This window comes from Fusarium poae, chromosome 3, assembly GCF_019609905.1.
Source record: "Fusarium poae strain DAOMC 252244 chromosome 3, whole genome shotgun sequence".
In the NCBI taxonomy this organism is placed as follows: Eukaryota; Fungi; Ascomycota; class Sordariomycetes; order Hypocreales; family Nectriaceae; genus Fusarium; species Fusarium poae.
Window position 1 is genome coordinate 3,008,654 of NC_058401.1, and position 20,820 is coordinate 3,029,473.

The 20,820-nt window shown below is 48.1% G+C and overlaps 5 protein-coding genes and 1 non-coding gene across 6 annotated transcripts; 1 reads left to right on the top strand and 5 right to left on the bottom strand.

Moving 5' to 3' along the window:
- Positions 1-1,076: 1,076 nt before the first annotated feature.
- Positions 1,077-2,543, bottom strand: FPOAC1_008391 (uncharacterized protein; the record flags this gene model as incomplete). The annotated part of the gene is made up of 1 exon (XM_044852835.1): positions 1,077-2,543. The coding sequence occupies one exon, from the start codon at positions 2,541-2,543 to the stop codon at positions 1,077-1,079; it is 1,467 nt and encodes a 488-aa protein (XP_044705505.1).
- A 6,306-nt stretch (positions 2,544-8,849) lies between these two features.
- FPOAC1_008392 (uncharacterized protein) lies at positions 8,850-10,290 on the bottom strand (the record flags this gene model as incomplete). The annotated part of the gene is made up of 4 exons (XM_044852836.1): positions 8,850-9,035; positions 9,085-9,385; positions 9,445-10,070; positions 10,129-10,290. The coding sequence occupies 4 exons, from the start codon at positions 10,288-10,290 to the stop codon at positions 8,850-8,852; spliced, it is 1,275 nt and encodes a 424-aa protein (XP_044705506.1).
- A 655-nt stretch (positions 10,291-10,945) lies between these two features.
- Positions 10,946-12,181, bottom strand: FPOAC1_008393 (uncharacterized protein; the record flags this gene model as incomplete). The annotated part of the gene is made up of 1 exon (XM_044852837.1): positions 10,946-12,181. One exon carries the CDS (start codon positions 12,179-12,181, stop codon positions 10,946-10,948), a length of 1,236 nt encoding a protein of 411 aa, XP_044705507.1.
- A 1,942-nt stretch (positions 12,182-14,123) lies between these two features.
- On the bottom strand, positions 14,124-14,218 carry FPOAC1_008394. Its single transcript has one exon. It is a non-coding gene; the product is annotated as a tRNA-Ile (tRNA).
- A 1,051-nt stretch (positions 14,219-15,269) lies between these two features.
- FPOAC1_008395 (uncharacterized protein) lies at positions 15,270-16,302 on the top strand (the record flags this gene model as incomplete). The annotated part of the gene is made up of 3 exons (XM_044852838.1): positions 15,270-15,392; positions 15,444-15,750; positions 15,806-16,302. The coding sequence occupies 3 exons, from the start codon at positions 15,270-15,272 to the stop codon at positions 16,300-16,302; spliced, it is 927 nt and encodes a 308-aa protein (XP_044705508.1).
- Positions 16,303-18,375: 2,073 nt separating this feature from the next.
- FPOAC1_008396 (uncharacterized protein) lies at positions 18,376-20,805 on the bottom strand (the record flags this gene model as incomplete). The annotated part of the gene is made up of 1 exon (XM_044852839.1): positions 18,376-20,805. The coding sequence occupies one exon, from the start codon at positions 20,803-20,805 to the stop codon at positions 18,376-18,378; it is 2,430 nt and encodes an 809-aa protein (XP_044705509.1).
- Positions 20,806-20,820: the final 15 nt, after the last annotated feature.

Consider the following 20,820-nt stretch of genomic DNA (forward strand, 5'->3'; position numbering starts at 1 on the left):
GTAAGGAAGGGATGGTTGAGCTAGGGGTTCTACATATTGTTCCATGGCAGCCTATGAGACATATTGTTGCCATCTCTGGATGTTATTCATACTTTTACTTAGTAGGCATTTCAGTTTATCAATCCATGTCCATGCCCAATCTTATCTCGACTCAATTAACCAAGATCCAATCAAAATCTCTTAAAACCCCAGTCAGAAAAATGGAAAGAGACAAAACCCGCTCCTTCCGTCCCGTCCTGCACGATCCCGACTTGGCTCTAGCCTTCCCCAATTCTAACCAATGAAATTGACCCTCTTGTCTCTATACTGCAAGGCGAGAAGATCATGAGATTTTCTGCGGTAATAACATGGAAAAGAGGTTCGTCTTTAAAATGTAACGCGACTTTTAAACTACAACTGGAAGCGGTTTTGGCCGAACACGCCCACGTGTCTCATCATTCGATCACAGTTCCCGTGTATTGCCTTTTTAAATAAAAAGCCCGTTGATGAATGACTCAAAAGTGGTGTTATCTAAGTTTATATAGTACGTAATTTTTAATGCATCAGTCGTCACCAGTCAAGTCAATGTATATTTTCAATAAGGTTCGGAAACGGGAGACAATTGCATCACCATCAATGAGATATAAGCAATGTTGTGAATGTATTATCATTCTCCTATAACAAAAAAGTAAAGTGGTGTGTTGCGGTATCATGTAACCACGTCTTCTGTAAATACATAGTAAAATAGTCGCTTCCAGGAATGCTTTGCCTGGGTTTCCCCCTTTTGTGTAATCCCATCCATGTTGATGCTTGTTGTGAATGTGTATGCAAATCCTCCAAAACTCCTTTTTAATAAAAAAAGCCAAGAACCCTTTCTTGACAAGATCGAATTGTTTTTGAAAAATCTCGAAAACTCCTCGCTGAATGATGCATCTAATCTAGTAGGAAAAGAAAGAAAAAAGCAAAGTCGTAAAAATGTTTCCAATCCTCTTCTTTATCTGGGAAACGTGGTATCATGAGAACTTTTTGATGGTAGATCCTCCTCCATTAAATATCCATTAAGTGTATGTTGTTGTTGTTGTTATTGTCGACAATTTTTAGGCAACTGCCACAGGACGCATTCGCATATCCTCGTAACCAGGAAGAATGCTGGTGCCCATGTAGCGATCAGAAGGAATGTGCATCAGGCGGGGCTGCAGGTGATCGATCTCGCCTTGCTCAGCTTCGGCGATAGCGGCGTCGAAAGAAGGAAGCTCCTCGTCGTCGGTCTGGTCGTAGGTGTTCTCGACGGCAATCTGAACAGGAATGCTGAGGTTGATGTTGGTGTTCATAGGTCCCACCGAGAGGGTGAGGTGAATGATGTATGCGCGTGCGCTGATGCAAGAGTAGAATGTTGGCAGGAAAAGCTTGTTGCCGCTGGTGGGCAGGTTGAAAGGGACATCAAGGGTAGCATAGCGGCGGACGTTGTACTTGCTAGCCTTCTTAGTTCGCTGGGCGTCGTCCGATTCGGAAGATTCTCCCTCATTCCAGAAAGCGCTGTCATAACCAGAGTCCCGTCGGGAGGCAGGAGCCTCGTTCTCCCAAACCAGCTGGGTGTCGGGGCGCATGGGTACAGGTGTGGTGGTGGAGTATGTGAGCGAAGGGGTGTTCCCATGCTTGATGCGAGAGCCCAGGTTGGGGAGGTGGTTCATGGGAGTGCTGCTGAAGAAAGTGGTCGAGTGAAGCTTGGCGCTGACCGAGTTGATTTTGGGAGGAGTGACATCCTTGGAGGTCGAGTTAAACTCAAAGTTGACCCTCAAGTTGGTGCCGCTGGCGTTGAGGAAGTTTCCAGAAAGCATGATAGCACTGGGCTGAGATGCGGTAGTGGTCAACTCGCCCTGCTTAGCAGTGAAGAGATTCTTGCGGATAGGCTTGGTCTTGGAGAGGCAGTAGCGCTCATCGTCGGGGCCAATCTCAAGGGGAGCATCCTCAGGAACTGCAGGAAGAACCTTGATCATATGAAAAGCATCCAAAGGTGCAGAGCGCCCCTCCTCGGCGCTGTTCTTGGTGGCAACGGCGCGGATGCCATACTCGATGTGAGACATGTCGGGGGACTGGTCGTTGCGTTCCCAGAAGCCCATAGTGGGAGGGAGCTGGAGATGCTGGTCCCTGATACCCTCATGCTCAACAGTGTGGTTGCAAGCACTGAGAGTGAGCTGGTGAGGAACCACAAAGTGGAAGGGGATTGTGTATGTACGGCCAGCCTCGAAAACATGGTTTCGAGGAAAGTCTGCAGGGCTGAGAGGCATACGAAGCTTCATGAAAGGACGAGAAGCATAGTTGGCACTGGAGTACTGGCTGAGGAAGTCAACACGAGTGTAACCAGTGCCGGTGAAGAAGATGTCAAAGCCATCATAGGCAACATCTCTCTGGGTGTTGATGATGACGTTTCCAGTGATCTTGGAGCCAGAAGTGTATGACTTTGAGGACCAGTGCTGGTCGAGCTTGATGTCGATACCAGACTTGGCAGGGTCAGGACGAGGCCTGTTGGACCGAGGTCCGTTGTCCGAAGCAGGAGTGGACATTGTAGTTCCGCGAGAAAGCGAGAATACTAAGTTGATGCTTTGAAGCTGAATGAGGTAGTTGACGATATGATATGTGTACAAAGAGGCGCTGGGCTGCAGTGATATATATACTATTCATATAAAAATGCGGCGACTCCAGGTCCGTTCACGGTACCGTACCGTTACTTTGGTTCGTGCTCGAGCTTGCCCTGTCTGGGTTGCTGAGCTGCGTTACAGGGGAGGGGCGTTGACGGTACAGGGGTGTGTGTACTGTAAGTCTCCAGCGGTGGGCCTCAGAGGGGGGGGGGGGGAGAGGGAGCGCGTGTTCTTGTTGCTGGGTCTGGAGACTCTGCAATTATTGTTAGATTGTGGTCGAGACTGTGAGTAATTTGATGATGGTTTATTAATTCGGATACTGGGGTAAAGACGTACGTCTCATGGAAATACCTATATTGAGCTGTGTAATTACTGCGAAGGCAGAGAATTTCCATATCGATTTTCCATCAAAAGATACTGATGATTCAGCAATTTAAGAATTAATGAGGATAATGACGCTTGCTATATTTGGCTGCCATCACTATTGCACAAACTTTTGAGAGGGATGCGTGCTGGCAGGTGGCTTGAGATCGGGATGTTACGCCGAGCACATCATAAGACACTATTTTAGCCATGTCCTGACGATCCAGAAGGGTTGGAGAAGAGTTCTTCTTTTTTCTCCTTATTTCCAAGTCATTTTCTTTAGGGCGATAGGTCAGATGGGAGTTGGAGAAGACATATTAACTAAACCATGAATATCAAATTTGGAGTAATTCAGGACGGGAGCACGGATTGTGTTGATCACCAGATGCCACGAAAACTTTACAACACATGGAAGGAAAACAATGTCCAGACAGTCACAGTCTCGTCACTGCACTCTTTGCTGCCGTGTTTCCCTTTCCAGCTCCGACATGCCTAACCTCGTCAATAAAAGACACGAAATGTTTACACACCCAGAGCGTGTTTGAAAGAGTCAGATCAAACATGAGACCCTCTCTTCTTACCTCAGGAATACCCACGATGACTACCAGAGTCTCCGTAGCGGTACCGGTACCTGACTCCACGAAGCTCCTCGCTTTCACTTACAAGAAGGAAGAAAAAATCGACAAGTGGGGGTTTAGCTATAGAAAAAAATAGACGCTTCTTTCTTTGACCGGGGTTCGACAAATCGTGCATGACTAGCGTGGAAGGCGGGTCCGGTCTTGAGTGCCGAAAGATCCAAATGCGAAATGCAAGTGCAAGTCCAAAGGAAAGAAGAGTCAAAGGGGTCCCCCTTCCCCTTCCCTTTCCCTTTCCAGCTGTGGTAAGGCGTTCCTGCCACTCATTCTCCTTCCCGTAAATGTGCACAAGCTATTGGTGGTTAGTTTACTTGATGAATTACCTAGAGCAAGCACCTAATAGCCCCTGCCCTTGTCTTGCCACCCTTCTGACCTTCTCCAACAGATCCCGTTCCTGCCTGTGCGTTGTGTGTGTGACCATCTCCAACACAACACCTGCTAATAATAAAACATCCGATTGTCGGCAGAAAAAGAGGAGGCTCGTGAAGTGGAAGCTCTTTCTTTCGTTCCTTCCAACAGAGGTTTAACTTTGGGTTAAGGTAGGACGCTACAGATCTTGGCGCGGATTTGCTTGCGTTTCTCTTTGTAAGTGAAATTGAAATTACCACATCAAAATATCCAATCTCAAACATCTTTATCTTTTCATTCCCATTCAATGCAAATGCACTTCTGTGACATTGATCCCCATGTTCATACTCGTGATCCCCAGCAACCGGTCAGCGGAAATATTTGTTTCGATGTCTGTTTCGGCTGCCACCGCTTCAAAATCACCATCATGGTCCGACAAGTTTTTGCTCCGAGTTCAAAGCCGACACATCGGATTTACATAGGTAGGCAACTAACTGCAAGGTACAATTCAGTTTGTTCTTCTTTCTTGGTTTCCATGCATGTGTTGCATGGTTCTAGCATTTTCTGTCAGCCGGCCCGGCTACCAAGAGCCTCATAACCTAGACAGAGATCCTCCCACCCTTACAAACCATGGCCCGGAGATTCTATTCCTTAAACTTGTCACCAAAATGGCAACACAATATGGTTATCGAGATCGGGGCACGTCACTCATAATGGTCAGTTCCTGATGTCTTCCTTGGCTTGCGCTCTTGATTCTTTCATCATGACGGTTCGCTCGTACAGAACTGGGGAAGAAACTGGAGTTTGATGACTTCATGATTCCCCACGTTTTGCCTTCCTGCGTACAATTAAGGCAAAATTTACAGGCGGCGTTCGACTTGGAGAATGAACCCCTACGGGCAGATTGGGGTACACCAAAGAAAATTATCCCCAGACTCGCCTGACCGAAAGAAAAAAACAAATCAACCTGACACTTACCATCGCTCGTCTCCGGTTAAACAACCCATGGTATCATCTCATCGGTGGAAATGCCGTAGACCGGCGGTCAGAACTGAAGTGCTTCAGATGAACACAGAACGAGAGCCAGAACCTTTTTTGCCGCTTCCCGTCTCCTTCTCCGTCCCCATTTCCATTGCTGGGCTAGGGTAAGGAATCATCGTGAGAATCAATGTGGCCGGTCAGTCGGCCGTCGTCGTGTTCTAGACAAAACAGGGGAGAGTCGCATATTTCGAATTCCCATTACATGATGGCTCCTACAACAATTCCTCATTTGATCTGGCCTACTCATCCGACAAGCTAGGGGTCCCCTCGCGTTTAACCGTTTCGACGTCTGTGCCCGGTTCGAGAACCTGGAGTCGACCCAGCTAGCTCAACTCATTTGTGTTCCTGCCTGACTCTGTCTCTGTTTGTCGAAATGCAGATAGTATAGCTTCGCTTCTCCTCAGGACTAAAACCAAACTTATCCCTGTCAGGACCAAACGTGCAGGATAAGCTTTGGAGATGGAGTCTGGGTACCAGCCGGTGTCGCGTTGCCTGGCCTGGGGATAGGGCACCATAGCTTCGACCCCAGAAGACCCCGAGTCAACTCGAGTGACAAGACCCAGTCAATACGATGCGTGGCAGCGCCTCGTCACGCATCGTGGGCTTCGTTTCCGTCTTCCTCATTCTTCCCTTGAACGTGTTATTGTTACCTGTTCAACTCTGTTACACCCCCCAGTCGAGACCCTCCCTCCCTTTTCTCTTCGCATTTCTCCTCGGTGAACTGGGCTTTTTTCTTTCTTTCTCCAATTGCCCCTCCCACCATCAGTTGGCCATCACGATTAGGCGATGCCGCCCCCAATGGCCGATTTCTGATGGCTATGCCGTTGACACAAGTGGCCGAAGCGCCTACAACGTGCTCTGTTTTAGGAACAGTGGCTTGATGGAGAAGAAAATTTCGGTTCGCCATGGCTACCAGGACCCCGATATCATCCAAAGAGGAAATCTCACAGCTAGACGTGCATCTTCTTTCCGGGGGAACATTCCACTGTCCCACATTGTTCTTCTATGCAATCGACGCAAATCAAGGAAACTGTAACAGTAATTATGGGCTCCCACAGCCGTTTGTGATGCCGCATGCACAAGGAAGATCATGGCCGAAGAAAACCAAAGCAGATCGTGTCAACTGCGGGGAGCAACGGCAACGACAACACAGACTTCAATCAGCAACACGGGGAAGTAAGCTCAGGCCCGGTGGACTTTTGTAAAGTGTTCTGAAGCGGAAACGCTGTGAGTCTGATGCATCTGGGTATACCCGCCACGCTACTGTAAGCCCGCTATTATGCAGCTTGAGTAAGGTTTTGAGGCTACAGAACTGGAGATGCGTGCTAGCCTCCGAGGAAGATCTCCTCACCGTCTCACGACGCCAATGCCCATCGTGTCAGTTGGTTGGCTAGCGGCCCTTGCATGCCTTCTCCTTTTGGCCAGGCACACTCATGCTGGTGATCAAATGTCTTGGTCGAGCAAAACACCAAGAGCCAAATCTCACGATAGTTGAAACAACACGGCAACGTCCATCCGTGGTTACAAGGCATAGAACATAGCCAGTTTACTACCTCTTTACTGCAGTTTCCCCCCCTCTAAAACTTCGCCTTTTCCAGCTCTATCTCAAGTCGGTGAGGCAAATTCTGACTCGGTACACGCCTCTCCTCTTTTTTTCTCTCTCCTGTTCATTTTCCCTCCCACCTCTTCATCTCTTTGTGCCCATTCTCATTACCCACATTGAGGGCTATCGGAGTCATGTCCAATATTAACATTTTGTCCTTCTCACGATAGTCAAATTCCACTCTTCATTGGAAAGGCATTTCGGGCCTCATTAGGCTCAGCAGACCTGAAAATCCTGCTGCATTGACCCACTGTGTCAGTGGGAACAATCCACCTAAACTTGGTTTGTTTAGGAAGCCAAGAGCCATCGCTGGCAACGCATGCCCACATCTCGGTATGAGTGGCTTCACCTGTGAATCTGAACCCCACGTTCCTTTGAATCACGGCATTTCATTATTGCCATGCTCAGCTCACGGCGAGCAACTGTTGTGGCCACTCATGGAATCAGAAACCAACGTTCAACGTAAACCCAGACATGTATGGTTTCTTGCCTGGATCATGGTACCGAAGAAGCACCTTGACACTCCACTGCTACTGCCCTGTACGGTGTTATTCCACAACAAATGATTCTTTGGCTGCTCCATTCATGGCCCTACCTCGTCTCGTCTATTGACACTTTTACTCTATCCTCTCATGACACTCAAATAGTGCCGGATACGTATGTACCAAAATGAGTTATCCACAACCGGATAGCGGAATGAAGGTCATTGAAAGGAAACATCCATGCCTTGCTACACGCACTAACGAAACTTTCATCTTAGCAGATGGTGATGCGTCGCGTCGCTCACCCGCGATCCACATGTTAACTGTAAGGATTGTATGGAAAGGCAAGGTATGGATATAGCCGCCGTGCATGAAAGCTTTCGGCTCATGCCTGAGATACTTTTTTAGGGGTCCAAGGGCCACACTGGGCTCGTGCTTTGTCTGCCATTGGCTACTTAGGCGTGTCTTGCTGCCGAGCAGAAAGGCTTATTTGGTTGATCTGATAACATTGATAAGCGGTGCTGATTAATGAAATGAGGCTCAAGTCAGGCACAATCGTCCATGTTGATCAGTGGCTCTTGTCAACGAAGATTGTTAGCTTGTGGGGTTGGTGATCATCCAGTGCAATGATGCTATCACCAATTAGAGGTTCACTGTCTTCAAGGTACCAGGAAGATTGGCCACTGCTAACATACAGACTAAATCAATAGGTCAACTCATGCTACTAAGATCAGACTTCTTGGGCCGTTTGTTTTTGTGCCCCAAAAAACTTGGATGCCAAATTTTCTGATACCATGAGGAGTGAGATGTGTGACTCCATCGAAGCAATGAGAAGTCACTCGATGGATCCATCATACCAGTCGAAACGCGAATGAGGCGAAGCAGTGACCAAACCGTCCTCAAGATCTTTGGCCATGTCGCGTTCTTTCTTATCAGCTGTTTCTAATAATATCATCTGGGCTCAGATATGCCTACCCTGAACCTAGTATGTACACCATTGATCGAGTCTTCCATTCAAAGCAACTGACTACCTATGTACCTCATGCGGTTGATATATGTGGGCCTGTAGTTGTTGCCATTGGTAAACCTCGTATAGTGCAAACATGACTTACCATTGTCTAATACGAAGTGATGATGACGCGTTATTGTCAATATCGGTTCGGCCGATCCCCATCAACTTACATATACCAAGCACCCGTCTGAACAAGTCCCGGAGATTCAATTCATGACCAATAACGTCCGAGTAAAGACATGTACACAGAGCCCTATGGTGACAGTGCGCTTTACACAAGGACCACCAAGTGCCAGATATGCCTGGAGCTTGCTGCTCTCGGGCCATGTAAAGCCTTGGCTATATCTGGGTGCCACTTTGTATGACGATAATATGAATTGAACGATGTCATGATGATGTCTAAGCTTTACTACGCTCTTAGTAACCTGGAGATGGTGTTTATGGGCGAAGTGTGCTTGTGTGTATTATGCAAGGAAACTTGCGAAAACATGAGGACGAGGAAGATTGGCGGCCAAGAAGTAACATCAAGAAAATATCACCAAAATCCCAAGGCTGGAATATGGCCTTTATCCTAGGCTAAACACTACACCAATTCAACTATATTTTGATATCACTCACTTCCCATGCTGCAAAGACATCTATCGGAACGACGCCGGTCAAAATCATGATATCTCAATGCTCGCGTCTACACAACCGCTCATCTATCCACAAACATACTCAAAATTTTACACTGTAATCACACATGCTCTAATCGTGCCAAGAAATGTACAGCATGATGCCAGCACCAACGGCGACGGCTGAGAACTGGATGATCATGTTCTTGAACTCCTTGGCCTTGTTGGGACCAGTCTCGAGAAGCTCAGGAATGACGGCAACAGTTCCAACGTAAAGGAACGTACCAGCAGTGAAGGGGAGAAGCATGTCACCCCAGGACTGACATCAATTAGCGATCGATCACCGATAAAAGTCGATATGAACTTACAAGACTGGTTCCCCAGATACCATCGTGACGACCCATGGGAACATCACTGTCAGGGCTTCCAAACTCCTGGATAGCAATACCAATCAAGGTCCCGAGAAGAGCTCCAATGGCGGTGATGAACTGCGAACCCATGGCAGCTCGCTTGGAGAAACCGGACTGGATGAGGAGTGCAAAGTCACCAACCTCGTGGGGAATCTCGTGGAAGAAGACTGCAACGGTGGTGGTGGCTCCGATGGTAGGTGAGGCGTAAAAACTGGCAGACATGGCCAAGCCATCGGTGATGTTGTGAGTAAAATCGGCACTTTGTGCATTGTTAGCAAGGTTTACGATAGGACAAAGCCACAAAATTTGGCAACGTACATGAGGTTCAGGTAGCCACCCAGCTTGACACTGGGGTTGATTTCCTTCTCAGGCGTATCAACCGCATTGGCGGCAACGGCACCCTTGTCCTCGTTTGCCTTCTTGCGAGACTTGACGACACCATCTGCGGCATCAACACCTGAAGAGATAGCCCTATCCTCGCTGTGAGAGTGGGCGTGTGTGTCACCATGTCCGTGGGAGTGGTCATGACCAGCTCCACCGGTAGCAATTCGAAGACCCTTGTCCATTGCAACAAAGGTCATGAAACCCACCAAGATACCCAATCCAAGAATAAGGTTGCGGTTAGGCTCAACGAGCACAAACTTGACGGCCTCGTCATGATCTTCACCAACAAAGATTTCAGGGAGCAAATGGAACAGAGTATCACCGAGAAGACCTCCAACAGCAAACGCAACCATAACAGACAGAGAAGCAGGGTCAATGTTGGTCGGGCAGAGGGCGAGGAGGAAGTTGGGAGGGCCCGAGATGTAAAGGGTCGCGAGGAGAGCGTTGACGGCAGGAGAGCCAGGGAAAAGGACAGCGAAGGCACGCGCGGTTAACGACGAAGGAGCGGCAGCATGATGGGCATGCTTGGCTGAGTTAAGTTGCTGGACAATAGGACAAGTCTGTATGAATTGGCGTCAGCACATGGCGTTTCCCTCAAGGGAGAGCTTTCCAGCGTACCTGGAGTTGAGTATCAAGTTCGTCGAGGCTCATGTTATCGGTGTTGACACCGGCAACAGCCTCTGCATGGTTGTGATCATGGCCATGACCGGCGTATGCGAGACCGACAAGAAGAGTAAGACAGACAGCCGAGCAAACGACGCTCTTGCGAGTGAGCGCCATGGGAGCTATATCTGTCCTTTACAAACAGGTCAGATTGTAAGCTTCCACAGAAAGAAGGGTATGGGAAAAACACGAAACGAGGGAGAAGAAATGGAATATAATCTTTCAAAGAAGTGAGAGGATGGTTAGAATTCGAAATTGAATATTCACAGCTCAACTCGACTTGTGATGGGTCAAGTCAAAGTTGAAGCTGGAAAACGGGGATGAATTCCTAGAATAGTAGTTCAGTCCAGTTGTTTGGTAGATCGAGACTAGGCCAGGGGGAGGGGGCTTTAGGACGCCAAGTGAGTTTTGAACCAATCAAGATGCTCTCCCCAGCTCTGAAGGCTGAAGCACCCACTTGATGCAGGGGAGCTCTAGAGCTATTGACTCCCTGTTACTTCCAGTTTGTCTACCTGTCATTCGGCGACTGCATTCCGAGACCCTTTTCTAGATACAAGAGGTCACGCGACTGTTATCGCCCTTGAACATCTCCCTTTACAGACTGATTCACAAGTTGAACGAATAATATGTCTTCTAATCAATAGTTGAAAAGCAATATATGCTCATGTTCATATATTCCAACATGTCCTATGTACGTCCTAACCCATATGCTCATTACTAAATTCATAATCTATTTTCCAAAACCGTAAATCATTTCAAAGCCGCCATACTATCATAGCAAAGCAGCGGCAAGGATAACCGCAACAGCAGCAGCACCCATTGAGTTGAGCTGCTGAGCACCGCTACCAGGCACAGGGGTAGTCTGAGATCCAGCACCAGCACCAGCACCAGCACCAGTGCTAGAGCTGGAAGAAGGAGTTGGCACCAAAGTAGTGGAAGTTCCAACAGGTACAACAGGGATGGTTCCGTTCTTGTTGTTGGCTGCAAAGGAAGGGCTCACAAAGTAGTGCTCAACGTTGCCAGACTTGTCATCACTGCGGCTGACCAGAGTACCCTTCTTACTGGCAGAGCTGCAGCTGAGATCGTAAAGGGGCTTCTCGGTGAGATCAGAACCGATGACTCCAAAGCTGGGGTTGGGAGTCTGAGGAGCGGAATCTTGGAGAGTGTACCACCAGACGTTGATGTCTCCAAACATAGGACAGCCGACATCCTCATAGAATGTTCGGGCATTCTCGAGCGACGGAACTCCTTTGCCAACAGTCTTTCCACTCACAGGCCATCCGGTCTCAGTGACCCAGATCTCCTTACCTTTGGCAGCAGCCTTGACCTCGTTCCAGGCGGCCTTGAAGAGGTTTGCGCCTTCGGAGACGGGGTTGTTCTTGGTGTCCTCAAAGTAAGGGTAGGCATCCATACCGAGCCAGTCACAAGCTTCAATGACAGCGTTGTTGGACGCATTGGCGTAAGCGGTCCATGTGTCGACGTGACCGATGGGGACAGACTCGAGGCAAGTGTCCTTGATAGCGTTGCGAGTCTGCTTGATGTAGTCGACGAGTACGTCTGGGTCGGCGCCGGGGTTCTCGTTGTTCTTGAGACCAGTGGGTGAGATACGGTAGAGATCCTCACTTCCGACAGAGATACCAGCGACGAGGCCATCAAGCTGGTCACAGTACTGGTCAACAGTGTTCTTCAGGGCGGCAATCTCGTTGGCGAAGCCGTTGCCAGAGGCCCAAAGACCAAAGAGGAGGCTGGTCTTGGTCTTGATAGCGGCGGGAATGGCAGAAATGGGTTCGTTGGGCGTGCCACCCTGAATCATAGTGTAGAGTCGAGCGCTGGTGAAAGCACCGTCAGTGCCTTGAAGGCCAGCAGCAGTGTTGAACTCATTCTCAAAGTCGGATTGAGCTTTAGCACTGCCGTCTGTAAAGGTAGAGCCATAGTTGAAACCCTGGAACGCAGCGCTAGCAGTGCCAGCGGCAGCAGCCATGGTGAGAAGGCTGTTGATGGAAGGCATGATGAATAATGTATGAGGAGTGTGATATTAAGGTATAGACAGACACAATGCAATATGCCTTGATGAGAGAACTTGGGCTGCTAACGAATGTATGTCCTTGTGGGAACAGAGAATAAATAATGAGAGCACACAAGAGGAAGAGGGTAAGGAATTGGAAAACAACAAGAACTAGAGAAACAATGTCTTATTATTAAGAATCTGATCCAGCAGATGAATGGAGGCAACGGGACAACGAATACAGACTGCTTACACATGCAGGTACACGCACGCACTCACGCAAAGCCCCGATCGATGCAAGACTTTTCCCCCAGGAGTACATGAGAGATACTCAGCTCCCCAACTGTTGGAGTCTCATAAACTAGTGGCGATACAAGTTCATCAGAAGTCGCACAACACTGGGTCTTGATCGTTGAGGCAGTTTCCATCCACATGGAACTAGTTTAGAAGAAGTCATAGATTTTATAGGAAAAGTCTAACACGCCACCTGCGGGATAAAAGGAAGAAAGAGAATAAAACTGCCTAAGGTAGCAATAGATCTTTTCCCGGGCGGTTGAACCCAATCTAGGAGGTGTCGCTTTCATTGCACTGTGTTTAAGGGCCTAAGATGTATGGTCAAAGACAGTGTGATATTGGGGGTGTCGTGTAAGTGAAAAGTGTACAGTTAGGTTTGCCTTCGTGGATATCCGATCCACGCTACAAAAAGTCAATTCAGCCAAGTCTACGAGTTTTGCCGAAAGAGCCGTTGAATCGCTGGCCGTTTTTCTACTGTAGGTAAGAAACCTAACAAGTTTATCATGTGTGAGGGAATTGCGAGAATATAACTTGAGTCAAGTCAATGTATATGGAATGGAAGCTCATCTGCATAGCAACCCCAGATACAGCAGCCAAGTCTGAAAATAGCAACACCAATCACTCACTCAATTAATCAAGCAATGCTTGTTACCCCGGGAAAGAAGGGTTCCAGGGATGCTCTCCGCGTCTTGGCGAATGAGACTAACAAGAGGGCAGAGCTTGAAAGGCGGCTCGCGAGGTTTTGGTGGCTAGAGATTGTAGGGGTCAAGAACAGACAATTCTTGTATTTGCAGATTTTATGCAGCTTCTCAATTAGAGACAGAGAGTGACAGGAGTCCTTTGATGTGAGAAAATAATAAAACGCCCATGCTTCTCAATGTCCATCATGTATAGGTACAGTTGTCTGGACCACAAGCTCAGTTGATGGCATGATGAGGCGTCAAGACGTTTCTTTGAGTGGACAGAAGATAATGAAATACGAGTCAAGTACTACTTCCACCTTCAGCCGAATAAACAATTACATGTAACGAAATTTCTGGCTCTTTTCATAGCTGTGCGACATTTTCTTGTCTCTGTATTCGTCACACGTGGGTCGATGTCAACGTGGACCGCTGACAAGTGCAACGCTCTTTATGGGTATAAGGCACTCCAACTACTCTCGATCGTATTCCTGTGTTGTTTTTAGTATTGTCGAGTATTGAATATTGAGACATTTCCCAACCGAGTTGATAATATTTGAGGATATATCCCCTGGTATTCGTTGTCTTGGTTGGAGTTCCAGATCGGTCGATCCAGGGCAGTTCGAGAAAGCTGTAATCACGGTGGTCCCGAACTTGGTACCTACCATCAGACTCGGTTCGAATCTGTACACCAGAGTACAAAGTTTGAGACTACTTACAAAGTAACGAGGCTTTCATTAACCCTACTAAACGGAGAAACTATATGGATCATGTCGTACCTGATGCAATAATACAGCATGGCCGGTGTATTTTTGTGATACAGCTCTCTCAACTCGCCAAAACTTCAACCACTAGCAAGGATTTGTATTATTGCATCGGATGAACAGTAACAGCGCTGGCTTCATAAGAACCATAATATAAAATAAAAATCAACAAAAGAACAAAAAGAAACATCCGGGAGGCGTTGGGATTGCTCCCGCCAGGGCTTGAACCTGAGACCTTCGCATCACCGAACACTCGGAATGAAGTATTAGTACGACGCTCTAACCAACTGAGCTACGGAAGCCAACCGGATGAATGAGCAGATGACCCGCTCTTGGTTGTTGAGCAGAGATCGTTAGAGAGTATAGATAGCGTTATCGAGAAATGAAAGTTAAGGCTGACGGAAAGAGAAGAACAATTGGTTCTTTCCTGTTAGGTATGGATGTATTAAACAAGTGAGGCAGGAACCAACCCCAATGTGTAAACCCAACCCAAACCCAGGAAAGAGCAAGCGGTATGCAAGCCTCAGCCGCGTGTACTTAGTATCTAGGCTCTAGCAGACTGGGAAGGAAGGGAAAGGCGCGTGCATGGCCCAACTCTAAATTGAGATGTTCAGGGTCCATCTCTGAATAGAATCATCCCCATTAAAGAATCCACCATCAACAATGCACCAAATACGAGAAAGGAGAGGCCTCTTTCATCAAATAGTACAAACATAGAAACATCGATGATTAAGCAAACCTGGCAGCCCACCATCTAACCGCTTTTCTACATGTTTCACACGCGTTCACTGTTGATATGTTGAGTGGCTGACGTTGAATCCCTGCAGAACCGGTTTTCCCAGCCAAGAAAAGAAACAAAGCGAACCCCTGTATCAAAGGGTCAGTGACGCAAGCGCTTGTTCTCTGATTGGCTTGTTTCGGAAGTGGTCTATGTTTAAGGTCATGATTTGCAAGGCGATGCGCTCATACAGAGATCTCCAGGACACCGACTTGGCGTCTGATTCTCTGGTTCTTGGTCCATGTCTTTAAAATATGTCTTTTTTCGCGAATCATGGTTGTTTGGGCCGTGCACTGATTTTTCGCTCTTCTCTTGTTGCATCATTGGTGTCCAGGGTTTAGTACTTAAAACTTAACTACCTTAGTAGTTACCTACGTGCTAGACTAAGTTATATATCCCCAGCCTCCATCACCGCCAACGTCAGCCCTTTACCAAACGTTCATTTATTTATCTATCTATTTACTTAACTTGACCTACATACTCTATACTTGGAGAGAAATCTCGCTTCTCCGTCTCCCCTCTCTACCACCAAAAGCATCCTACTTCTGTAGTATCACTGTTCACAAACCGCAACCATGTTATCGAGGTTCTTCGTTCTTTTTCCCATGGTGTTATCCATGGTGGCCTTCATTCTCTCCATGCTTTGTCTCTTTGCTGGCCATAAGGAAGGATTCATGGAGGAGTACTCCGTAGCTCGAGTAAGCCTTACAAAACTCCTCAGACCAGTACTTCCATACTAACAAACCTAGCTCAACACTTCCATGATCGGCCATAATGTCCTTGGCACAGATAGCAGTGCTTCTACCAACGACAACGAAGAAGACGATGGCATCTTTGGTGCGGTCAAGGGCAAGTGGAACGAAGTCAAGGACGATATCAAAGGAAAGATCAACGATGTCACTGGAGATATCGCCGACGAGTTGGCCGACACGATTGGCATCTCTGAGTGGTACTCGATCCATATTATGGCTACATGCGATGGGCAATACAAGCCCAATGCCACGAGCCCTGGTGCTGGTTACAACGTGACCGAATGTACCAACTCTGCTCCAGAGAGTAAGTACCACGCAACCCCAGTAGCAATCACGACGACAGTATCTGACTCTCTTAGAACGATTCAACCTTACCGAGATGCTCGACAAGCAACTCTCAGTCGGACCCTTTGATCTGAGCCTCGCAGACATCAACTGGCCCGATGACATCCAGGACTCCATTGACCTTCTGAACAAGGCTCTTCTTGCCACATTCGTCTTGTACGTCATCGCAGTTGGACTCTCCGGCCTTGCTATGCTCGCCTCTCTGGCCGCCTTCTTCCTCTTCTCTCGTCGCGGTGTCAACGCTGTCAACCTGATCATCGCCAGCTTGGCAGCTCTCGTCCTCCTTATTTCCAGCATCCTCGTCACAGTGGCCGGCAAGAAGGGTGTCAACAAGCTCAATGACGTCGGTGACGATGTTGGAATCTCTGCTTCTATCGGAAACAAGTTCCTTGGCTTGACCTGGGCTGCTGCCGCTCTCATGATCGCTGCAGCCATCTACTGGTTTGTGCATCTCTGTCTCATGCGACGTGAGAGGAAGCGAGAGTGGAAGCCTCGCAAGGGCAGCTACTAAATAAAATACGACGGAGAAGAGTTTAGAAATTTACGATCACTAGACTGATGGATTGATGATTGGTTTTTGTTAACCAGAATGGGAGTGCATTATGATACCAAAGCGTTTTTACTTTCCTTTCGCAACTACACAGAATGACTCTCTCATCCTTTTTCTTTATTACACAGATTAAGAGAATGACATATATACATAAATATTTTTGATAGTAATAGATAGCAGGCCTATCCAACATTTCACCCCAGTACTCTAATACTTGCAGGAGATCATGTGAGCAATAAATATGTATAAACTAGAGAGAATACGCACCTTTTTTGCCTTAAGCATGTAGTAGCATAAAGCAAGTCTTTGCATACTGCAAGGTTGCAAGATCGCCAGTAGTGGGTGAGCCATACATGTACCGTAATGTAACTGACATCTATATGCCCATTACCGAAAGGTACAGTACTTCAGGGTCGCACTCGGACCCCCAAAAAAAAAAACTGTGTATAATTAATGATAGCATGATAGCCTCTTCCATAAAACGAGAAGACTTCGACCTAGTCTCACCCCTAGGATTTCGAGAGACTCTGGTTTTATTGCTCATGCTGGGTGTGATCACTGAAGATGTGACCATATAGGAGAACGCCATTATCCTTAGAGATATACCACCCAAGTATCAGAAACGGCAGTGGGATATCTATCCTGCGTCTCTCATTGACTGTGGCATACCTCTGATGTATCATACTGAACAAAATATGGAAAATTGCTTAGTGAGTAAGACTTATGGGGAGCCCACCAAAACTATACTGACACTTCGATATTCTCCTATCATGACTATTGTAGTCTTTTTGCTTAAATCTAATAACAGCTGTGGCAAGCCTTGTTCAAACAAGGGTTCAGGTCAACTTGTTGATGTTAGTTGTGTGTGTTTCAAGAACGAAACGAGTCAGCTCCGAGGTAAAGGTTGATTGAAGCAATTAACAAACCACATCGGTTGAGCCTTTCACAACATGTCATTGTAACCAGTAAACTAAACGTAGTTCTTGATTCAAGAATCCCCCTACATACCGTCCAGTAAGTGTTCGCCAGTAAGGAACACTATGCTATGGTAATTTCTACAGTCCTAGCGGCCAAGCTAGGTCCCAGGGCCCATGGTGATCAGATGTTCCTCATCAACTGCCGGGCATCTTTCATCATGCGCCTCACAACATGGACTAAGCATAATCTTATTAAATCACTTGATGCACGGTGAACCAACTTTTTTAATCTTAAGATGTTGTACGGTTTGGTCAATTAACCTGTCAGCTTATAAGCATCTATATCTTCCTTCCTTGAAGTGGGCAAACGCAAGCCGATCGACTTTGCCCACCTCACGCTATCTATTGATGTTTGTGCGCCATCGCAAGATATCTATTATTTCATGCAGCCAACCACTCTCGCGCCAAGCTCGATCCCAGGTTACCAGGCTATGTGCCTGGACCTGAATGCAAAAGCAAATCCCAGTTGCTCAAATCAAACCCCTTTTCCCCGGCTCCCATAAACCCAGGCTAATAGAAAGCAAAATGGTCTCCTCATCATACAGATAAGGAAATCAGTACCGGCTTCCCAATGAATGACAGTGCCTTTTGTGCACGAAAAGGGTCCGGATAAGGGATGCTGGCTCCCTCACTAATAAGTGGTAAATCAAACGCGTCGAGTCTTCCAGTACTCTCAAACTGGCGGTCGACGCGGGGTATCAAAAGTTGCGGTATATGTAGTCGAGAAAAGAAATCCTAGTAAGAAACTCGGAATGCGCCGTGGTCATCAAGGTCGTGTAATACATCAAGAGCGAGTCGTACGCCCAAACCAGTCATATAGTAAGCAGTTCCATATGTTTTTCGTTGTCAAAAGAAGAGTCCGCATCGCTTTTTCGTGTTTTCCGATGTTTTAAGAGTTTCTTGGTTTTTGTCGATAAGTGTGATAAGAAAATGGGTAAGGAGTGACTGAGGTCAGTTGAGACAGTAAGGAAATGAAAGGAGTGTGATGTGTCGAATTGACGGTGATTAATGCTGCGGAGGACTCTTCTTCTGGAACGGTCAAACCTTAGTTCGGCTTTCAAATAGCTGGTAGGCCGTGGCTTCCTCGCCTTTCCGAGCTCCCTCTGGCATCAACAGATGCTCGGGGAGTGATATCGAGTAGTTTTGCGCTCCCAGCGCTGAAGTTGCGTACATGACCTCTACCCAGATTAACGCTTCTAGCGTCCTGGACATTGGCAAGCTCTTGCGATGGGGAAACGGGAGATGTTGGGCTCTCTTCTTCCTCAGATTCGATTTCAAGGAGGCCCTCGTGGCTCTTCATAGTCCACCTGTGCACCACCTTGGGTTGGGAGCCAACTGCTCCCCACTTCATCTCTCCGTCGTCCGCAAGCTCTTCTTCATCGCTGCTAGGGCGTCCTTCTCCAGAACGGCGCGCCATTATATCAGGGTTTGAGGACCTTCGAGGGGTGAGCCTAGTCATATAATCATCCTCAACGATACCGAGGTCCTCGTCCGTGCTGTTGGTTGGAGAATCGATGTTATTTTCGTTTTGCTCGCGCTGATTAGCACGTCGGATGCTGTCACGTATCGCGGCACGTCGGCTGTTGACGTTTCCTGAAAGCCACGAACCCTCAGAATCAATAGATGCAAGTGACATAGACATGCCAGCCTCGGGGGATGGTGAAACATGAACCCGTTCCATTGTTGATGGGGTAAGGCGATTAGTCTCAATAGATCGGTGACCTGACGTTGGTGTGTCATAACGCACACCGATGGAACGCAGTTGTTCCATTTCGCGGATCTTTTGTTCAGTGAGAACGGGCATTGGGGGCTCCGCTTCAGGGGATTGTACACGCGAAGCTGGCGGAGATAGAGGCATCTCAGGCAGATCCTCCCGGAAGCGGGATCGGGTCCTCTTTGGAGCGCCGGTGCTGGGCTTTCGAGATAGGTAATTAGCACCCGAAGAGTTTGGTGAGTCTTCACCCTCGAGCTTAGCGAGGGCGTAGGCCTGAGCCTGTGCTCTTGACTGGGCTGCCGCCGCCTGCATTTCTTCTCGGGAAGTATTGGCAAACGACGATGGTCCTTCGTGTCGTTGTCGCTTACTGCCGATTCGTAAGAATGCCTTGATAGAAGCAAATCCGTTTTTACTGCTATCAGAGTGGTGGGAGTTCTGTCTTGGAACATGAACGTCCTCCTCGTCAATTGTCTCCGGGGGAGGCGATACCATCCGGTCTCGATCAGATCGAATGGTTGACCTCGATCGGGATTTGGCTGATCGCAAAAGGTCGGAGAATCTGTTACTAGGCGAAGCATTTCCCGCCTCCTCTGAGGGCGGCAGTATGGAAGAGGTATCTTTTGTGATAACTTCCTCCACAGGTGCTTGATGTTCAGAAGTAACTGTATCTGTGTGGTGAAGGGCTTCGTCCACCCTTGTAGAAGACTCGGGTTCTTTCTCGTCATCAGTTATATCCATGGGCTCTGGATCTTCAGGTTTGGTGTCCACTACGACAGCAGAGGCGGGCTCGATTCCTAGGCCAACCAGCTCACGGCCCAAGACACCTCGCTCGAGATTCTGTGGCGGAGGTGTGCCTGCCTTCCTAGCTTGAATTTCGTCCTCCTGTTGTTTTTCTGCCCGTCGTGTAATCCGTCGTTCCATCCTTTGTCTCTCCTTTTGCTTCTTGAACTCCCGTCGTCGATTGTCCAATTCCATGAGTTCCCTGAGATCGCGGGCGTCAAGGTCGTCGGCAAAAGAATCGATACGCCTATGTGATCTCGTATTCTCTTCCGGAATCGACTCTTGCTCGAGAAGCTTCTTTCTCAATGATCCTTGTCTGTGAGGTGTTGGTAAATGAGGTGCCGTCCACCGGGCATTTGGTGTATAGCGAAGCGTCGGTCGTGGGGCAAGAGCAGCAAGAGCGGACACTCTGTATGAACCCAACTCCGAATCGGATGAGAAACTGGAGTGGATTGAGCCCGGTACGGGGAGAGAGATGTCGGAGTCACGTCCAGCTCGCTGTTTGCCAAACCTGCTGGTTCTCGACCGTTTAGAATCCCTCTTCATGGGCCTGCCAGAATTCCATTGCTCAGTAGCAGGCCGGACAGGTACAAAGTTACTCATTGCCTTGATTTCGGCCTCTCTGTTACGATCTTCCTTCCTCCTCTTGCTTTTCTGTTTCCTTGTTGCTTGACGGGTAGGCCGTAGTGTGGGTGTGCGGTCCCAAAGTCCAGTACGCTCTTCCATGTTGCCAGTAGTCATCGTTCGGCCGGTTCTTTCGGGGCCTGGTGAGCCGCCTCGGACTCGTTCGTTACGGATGTCATCCTGGCGCCCCGGAGAGAAGCTATATTTTCGGGTGGCTTGTTGAGATTTAGGAGGCTCGGTACGTCGCTTCTTCAGCCCAACTTTAGCCCCTTCGTTGTGAGGCAGCGGCGGGCCTTCTACATCTGAGAAAGCAGCGCCGCTGCGGGAGCGCTTACGGCTACTCCGGCGTCGAAACGGCCAGAGGGCCATGGTTCCAATATTGTC